Source organism: Pyrgilauda ruficollis, unplaced genomic scaffold (assembly GCF_017590135.1).
Source record: "Pyrgilauda ruficollis isolate IOZ18807 unplaced genomic scaffold, ASM1759013v1 scaffold11, whole genome shotgun sequence".
Taxonomy (NCBI): domain Eukaryota; kingdom Metazoa; phylum Chordata; class Aves; order Passeriformes; family Passeridae; genus Pyrgilauda; species Pyrgilauda ruficollis.
This window is the reverse complement of record NW_024509210.1, coordinates 954,726-961,714: the sequence shown is the minus strand read 5'-3', so window position 1 is coordinate 961,714 and position 6,989 is coordinate 954,726. Positions and strand designations below refer to the sequence as shown.

General features: G+C 57.9%; 1 protein-coding gene across 1 annotated transcript; it reads right to left on the bottom strand.

The window, feature by feature from the left end:
• Positions 1 to 4,446: 4,446 nt before the first annotated feature.
• Positions 4,447 to 6,707, bottom strand: DKK1 (dickkopf WNT signaling pathway inhibitor 1). The gene is made up of 4 exons (XM_041476114.1): positions 6,516 to 6,707; positions 5,653 to 5,809; positions 5,455 to 5,565; positions 4,447 to 4,697 (listed from the first exon to the last, which is right to left on the bottom strand). The coding sequence occupies exons 1-4, from the start codon at positions 6,705 to 6,707 to the stop codon at positions 4,447 to 4,449; spliced, it is 711 nt and encodes a 236-aa protein (XP_041332048.1).
• Positions 6,708 to 6,989: the final 282 nt, after the last annotated feature.

Below are 6,989 nucleotides of genomic sequence, written 5' to 3'. Positions count from 1 at the left end.
TCTTAAGGTGTTAATTAGGGACACAAGTCAGGCACTAAGGGAGGGGAAACAAAGCTGCTTGAGAGAGGTGGGGGAAAAAAAGAAGGAAAAAAAGGGAATAAACATCCCTTTGGATTAGCGGGGATGCGTTTGAAGGAGCGCAGGGCATGGGGAAGCCACACCTGGACCACCTGGATGCTCCGCTTCCCCTCCCGAAGGAGATCAAGGTTTGCTCGGCCGAGCCCGCAGTTGAAAGGCTGGGGACAAAGAGCAGCTTCAGCAGGTGGGGGAACTCCCCCCTCCCCACCCCAGAAAAAGGCGGCCCCAAATAAAGGGAAAACAAACCCCCAAACCACCCCAAAGCCTTGCGTGTTGCGTTACAGCCACAAAGGTTTCCACCTGCTGCCTGTGTTTCATCTTCCCGAGCCGAAAGGGGCAGGGTTCTGCTCTGTGTCAGGAGAGGTGAGGATAAAAACAACGGGGATTTTTCCCTTTCAGTGCCTGTGGGTAGATGTAAGGGGGTTTGTAACCCTTTCTTGCGCCGTGTGAGGTTTTGTTCCTCACACCAGCGTTTTTAGGGGCGTTTAGTTTTAAATGCCGTGTGAAGATCAGTGGAAGAGAGGAGGGCGTGAGCATCGGCTCAAAACAATTATTGAAAAATAAAAAGGGAGCTTCTGTGCAACAGCTTGGGGTGGAAGTTGTTTCTGAAAGAACTTAGGAAGACAATGAGAAGAAAATAGGATTTGCTTCCCTGAAATCTCCCCAGATGACAGCAAAACCTGCTCTGTGTCCCATCCTCCCTCCTTGGAAGTTTAATTCCTTTGTGCCAGACTGTCCCTGAGTGCAGCAGAGAGGGGATTTCTGATGATCCACCTCCTCAGAATCTGCATCCACAGCGCAGAAAAATCAGTGCAGGAAAACCATGGAGGGATTCAAATTTCCCTTCAAACCATCCTTGTGTATGCAGCCACTGGAATCCCGGGACTGGGATGCTGCTTTAGGATTTTTAGCTGAGAGGTGCAGAGGAAGAGTCCAGAAAAGGCTGAAAGATCCCAGAGCTGCTTCTAGCATCTAAAGGGGCTCCGGGAGAGCTGGAGAGGGATTTTGGAGTGACAGCACGAGTGTAAATGGCTTCAAACTGACAGCTGGCAGGGCTAAATGGGATATTGGGAAGGAATTGTTCCCTGGCAGGGTGGGCAGGCCCTGGCACAGGGTGCCCAGAGCAGCTGGGGCTGCCCCTGGATCCCTGAAAGTGCCCAAGGCCAGGCTGGAGCAGCCTGGGATAGTGGAAGGTGTCCCTGTCCAGCAGAAGCCGTTGTAATAGTGCCTTGCCTTGACGAGGAAAATCATCTTGCATGAATAAACCTCCTGTAAAAGCCCATACATACTCTGGGACAACACTGGAGTTGAGCAGGAGCATTGAGGGAATGAAATGTTGCTCCTACCAAGCCTGGGGACAGCGAGGCTGGGCTCAGCCAGGATCATGAAGCTGCTTTACAGATTTCTATGATTATAAATATTAATATTGAACTTCACAGAGCTTTGTTGAAGTTCTTCCAGCCCTAAAAGCAGGAGCAGCGGGTACACCAGAGGTGCCAAAGCTCTCCATCCACCAAAACCTGTTTCTTTTATTGACTCTCCTTTTGCTTAGGAAAAAGGGGGCTTTCCCATCTTTTTGGTGGGAAAAAATTCAATTAGACTGGTGGGGAAGTGCATCCTGAGATGCCTTTCCCAGCAGGGCTCACTGGTTTGTGTGTCAGGAGCTGAAGGCTGGGGTTTCTCCCTGTCTTCCCTCTGCATCAGAGCAGGAGACCCAGACAGGACACACCAACCAGCCCAGACTCAGAGGCTCCACACATTCCATTTTTTCCCAAGTTTTATATTTTCTACTTCCCACAGGCCTTTTTTGTTGTTGTTGTTATTGTTACTGGGTTGGTTTGGGGCTTGCAAGGAATTCATTCAGGCATTTCTGATAAGGAGGATCTGTCACTGTGGGGAAGGATCCAGGAGGGACCTTGGTGATGTCACCTGCTCATTCCTCAGGGAATGCCACTGCCACCCACCCACCTTTCCCCTGGGAAAGGGGGACACGAGCAGCCTTTGCTTCTGCCTCCCTGTGACCACATTTCCAGGGATCAGGGGCTGTTTATCCCATTCCTCAGCTGCTGGAGGAGTGTTTTGACTTCCCAGGATGATGCAGACCCCGAGTGGGTTCAGGTTTTGGGGACAGAATGATGCTCAGGGCCAAGGGAAGGCTGAAATCCCTCCCTTCAGGAACAGCTTTTGTTTACTCTTATCATATTATCATTATTTTTTTTCCCTAAGGGATGTTACTAAATCCAATTTCTCGGATTTACCTAAAGAACAAACCCTGAAAGTCCAAAAGGGGCAGAAATGGGAAGAGATCCTGACTGCAGATGTGGTGAGGAGGGAGAGGAGGGAATAAAACCCATCAAAACCACTGTTTTTGTGGAATCTATCCATGAAATTAATGATTCTGGATATGTCTGTGGTAGCATCCATCCTGCTGGGCACAGCCCACGGGACACAGATGCAGCCAGTGCTGACCTGAGCTCCTCTTGTCTCAGAATGGCTGCTACAAATGCTCTTTTTTTCCTTCTCCATGCTGGGAAAGTGAAGAATGTCAAGGCACAAGAAGCAAGGACAGGTGTGGAGATTGCCGACCTGAACAAAATAAAAGAGGGTGGAGGACAAAGATGTACCCAAGAGAGCAAGAAATGGTGTTTAATGCCCCACAAGGGTATTTTTCCCTGCCTGCAGAGGTGTCAAAGCCGTGCTGGTCCCTCTCACTCTCTGGAGAAAGAAGCCCTGACCCTAATGACAGTGGTTTCAATGTCCTAGGGATAAAATAGGACACTGTTCGTGACAGGTTTGAACCCATCTGAACAGTTCCTGGTGCTTTTCTTAGCCAGGTCCCTTCATTGCCCCAGTGCCACTGACTCTTAGTGGGCATAACATTATGATAATTAAATAATTACATTGTTATGTATGTTGTGCAAACTTTTAAAATTCTTTTAAGCAAGATTTTAAAAAGTACTTTGAACCACTCTTTTATTGTTGTTTTATTTATTATAAAATAATTGTTTATTTTATTTTCACAGCCTGGAATGATGATTCAAGCACTAAACTCCAGCCTCTGAGTCAGAAACTCTTTCAGGGGCTGCTTCAACCCCCAGCTCGTGTTGTGACTCCAGTAAAAGCTGCTCCAGAGGGATTTAAAGGGTGGGTTCAGGTGGTTTAAGGACCATCAGTGTTTTACCCTCCAGTCTGGGGGAGTTTGGGCTGTTCTCAGCCAATTCCAGAGCCGGAAGGAAGCTGGAATGATCTTTCCCTGGGGCTGTTCTTCCTCCTTTACATTTTCTGTGCCCGTGGCCTTGGTTCAGCACCAGCCGGCACTGCCAGAGCTGCAGTGGGGCTGGTATTCCACAATCCCGTGTTCTCCTGGGAACTAAACGCCCTAAAGAGGCAGCACCAACCCCAAAGGCACCGAACTCCCACGAGCAGGCAGTATTTAAGGGATGCTCCCCTATACGGCACCCTCGGAGTCCCCCAGGGATGTGCCGGGTTTGGGATGGGATGCAAAGCGCTTTTGGGGTGTACAGGAAAGGCTCCAAGGTGATTCTGCAGCCCAAAGCCCTCCCCCAGGTTGCAGGGATGCACCTGCAGCCCAGCAGCCCCACGCTCCCCACCCACAACCACCTGAAGCAGTGGCTCAGCTAAAGGGGTGGGGAAAAATGTGTGCTCGCAGCTTTCCCTCCCTCCAAGCCATCCCAAAAGGCTAAAGAGCCACAAAATGAAGGGAAAAAATAAATCTTTATTCTGCATGGAGCAAAGAGTGACCGGTCGAGATAGGCAGCACCCGTGGTTGGTCCAGCACAGCCCCTCCGGTGATCCCTCACTCCCTCCCAAAACCAGGGAGAGGGATTCTGCTGCCAGCTGCCCTTCCCACTGCCCCAACCGCGCTCCCTCTCCTCGGTTTGGCGGCCAGAGGGCATCTGTGGCGACCACGGAATTCCTAAAAAGCAGCTGGATGAGCAGTGCCAACCCATCCCATTCCCATGGGATGCTGGGGATGGACCCCCCGCCCCCGTCTCTCCTCCCCCGGGCAGGGACCTGGGGTGAATTTAAGGAGTTTATTCGCTCGCACGCAGCCGGTGGCATCCCTTCGAGCCAGAACGAAAAACCCAGTGTGTACAAAGTCACAGTCACGGCTTGGAGAGCGCCAGGCAGCGCCCTCAGAGAAACACAAAATAACTCATTAGCAGTCATTAAAAGTCAGTCGTTAGAGGTCCCGGCGTTATGTACAGCTAAGTGCCAGCTCGAGTATTCACAACACAGTAACGTACTGCAAGAAGAAGTCGCTTAGGAGAAGTTCCCTTGAGAAACAACCTTCGCTCCGGCGGGGCCGGAGTCTGCCGCCTGTCCGTCTGTCCGTCCGTGCGTGGCTCAGTGCCGCTGGCACGTGTGCAGGCGGGACGCGTCGGCGGGGCCGTGCTCCCGCTGCAGGCGACACGCCAGCCCCTCGGCGCACTGGCAGCGCTGGAAGATCTCCAGGCCGTGCGAGCCTTTCCGCCGGTGCCGGGTACACACCTGGCCCTCCCGCAGCACCGGCTTGCAGATCTTGGACCAGAAGTGGCGGGCGCAGCACAGCCCGGCCGCGCAGTCCGACGAGCGCAGGCAGAAGTCGCCCTCCTCTCCTGCGTGGGGACAGCGCGGGGATGCTCAGCCGGGCAGGCGGGGGACACCGGGGGGACATGGCTCGTGGGGCAGGGTGAGCAGCCCGGGTTTGGCTTCTGGAGTTAGTGGGGCTGGGGGGCGTCCCGGAGAGATCCCACAGGGGACAGGAGGGGAAGGGAGGCATCCCTAGTGATCCCAAAGGGGACAGCAGGGAAAGGGAGGCATCCCGAGTTATCCCGAAGGGGACAGCAGGGAAAGGGAGGAGTCTGGGTGGGCAGCCCGGGTTTGGCTTCTGGAGTTAGTGGGGCTGGGGGGCGTCCCGGAGGGATCCCACAGGCGACAGGAGGGGAAGGGAGGCATCCCGGGTTATCCCAAAGGGGACAGGAGGGAAAGAGAGGCATCCCCAGTGATAGGAGTCTCGGAGAGATCCCACAGGGGACAGGAGGGGAAGGGAGGCATCCCGAGTGACCCCAAAGGGGACAGGAGGGAAAGGGAGGCACCCCAGAGCCACCCCATGGGGGATGGTGGAGCAGAAAGGGCGTCCTGGACTAATCCCTTGCGGGACACCGAGAGAGAGTGGGCATCCCGAGTGATCCCACGGGGGACAGCAGGGAAGGATGGGTATCCCGAGTGATCTCACGGAGGATAAAGGGAAGGATGGGCATCACGGACAGATCTCAGGGCAGGGGGGCAGCCCGGGCTGGTGCCCACGGGACAGCAGGGAAGGATGGCAGCCTCGGGCGGGACAGCGCGGTGACAGCAGCCGGGACGCCTCACCTTTGGCAGTGGGGAGCCAGGCTGGAGCGGGCGTCCGTCGGGACAGCGCCTCCGTGCCCGTCTCGTCCAGCTCGGCCGCTCCGTGGGGCGGCTCCAGGGGCGTGCAGAGACCTGCGGGGGCAGCGGGGCGGCTGTCAGCCACGCGTGGGACCCCGGCCCCTCCCGCGGCCCCCAGCCCCAGCCGTCCCCTGCCCTCACCGTTGCTGCAGGCCATGCCGGGGCAGCACATGGCATCGCGCAGGCAGCGCTTGCGGCGCCGCCGGCAGCCGAGGCACAGCGGGGCCCCCCCGCCGCGGGCAGCCCCTCCGCAGAACTCCTCGGGGCCGCAGTCCTCGTCCTCGGCGCACGGGAAAGGCTGGGGGACACAGAGGAGGCGCGGGGATCAGCGGGGCCGATGCTGCCATCCCCGAGTGTCCCTCCTCTCCATCCCCGGTGTGTTCCCTCTCCAATCCCCGGCGCGACCGCTCCATCCATCCCCCGTGTGTCACTCCCTGCCTCCACCCCCGTCCCCGGTGTCCCCTCCTTCCCCGAGGTGTTCCCACTCCATCCGGTGTGTCTGTGTCCCCATCACCCGGTGCGCCCCTGTCCTCCATCCCCAGTGTCCCTCCATCCCCGGAGTGTCCCTCCATCCCCTAGGCAGCCCTTCCATCATCCATCCGCGCGCTCTTCTATCCCTTCCATCGCCGGTGTCCCCTCCATCGCGTGTGTCCCCTACTCCATCTCGCGGTATGGGTGTCCTCATCCCCGACGTCCCATCCTTCATGCCAAATGTATCCCTCAACTCCATCCCCGACGGGTCCCCGGTGTGTGTCCCTCTATTCCCGGTGTGTGTCCTTCTATTCCGGGTGTGTGTCCCCCTCCACCCCCCGGTGTCCCGCCGCTCCATCCCCCATGTGTCCCACTCCATCCCCGGTGTGTGTCCCCATCCATCCCCGTTGTGTATGTCCTTCTATTCCCGGTGTGTGTCCCCCTCCATCCCCGGTGTGTGTCCCACTCCACTCCCGGTGTCCCGCCGCTCCATCCCCGGTGTCTGTCCCCTCTCCATCCATGCTCTCTCCTACCTGTCGGGTGGCGGCCGGCGGGGCCTTATTGCTGCCGTCGAAAGGGGGTGCGGGGGCGGCGCTGGCCTCGGCCGCCCCGCCCGGGGGGGGTCCCTTGATGGCGTTGGAGCTGAGGGCACCCCCGGGAGCCGCCGCCCGCCCCGCCGGGGCCGCGCAGCTCAGCGCCGCCAGCAGCGCCACCAGCCCCCGCATCCTGGTGCCTCCCGTGCCCGCAGAGTCCCCGAGCAGCAGCACCGAGCCGCGAGCAGCGGCTCCTGCGCTCCTCTGCCGCCTTTATACCCCCGGGGCTGCCTCCTGCCCGCCCCCTCGGGGCGGGGGGCCCGCCGGCTGGGATTTCAAAGCGTTCCCGGGGGGGCTGTGCCCATGAGCCCCCAAAACCGCCCCCACCCCGCCCCGAGGGCTCCCACATTGGTCGGGAGGGGGTTTCGCAAGGGCGAGGGCAGACCCCCCCACACCCAGCATCCCCCCCCCCCT

What these genes read in the sequence shown, in the direction of transcription:
- DKK1 (XM_041476114.1), bottom strand. Translation starts at nt 6,707, where the DNA reads ATGCGGGGGCTGGTGGCGCTGCTGGCGGCGCTGAGCTGCGCGGCCCCG. An exon ending in CGGCATGGCCTGCAGCAACG is followed by an intron (nt 5,566 to 5,652) that starts GTGAGGGCAGGG and finishes CTGCCCCCGCAG; the next exon opens with GTCTCTGCACGCCCCTGGAG. An exon ending in CTGGCTCCCCACTGCCAAAG is followed by an intron (nt 4,698 to 5,454) that starts GTGAGGCGTCCC and finishes GTCCCCACGCAG; the next exon opens with GAGAGGAGGGCGACTTCTGC.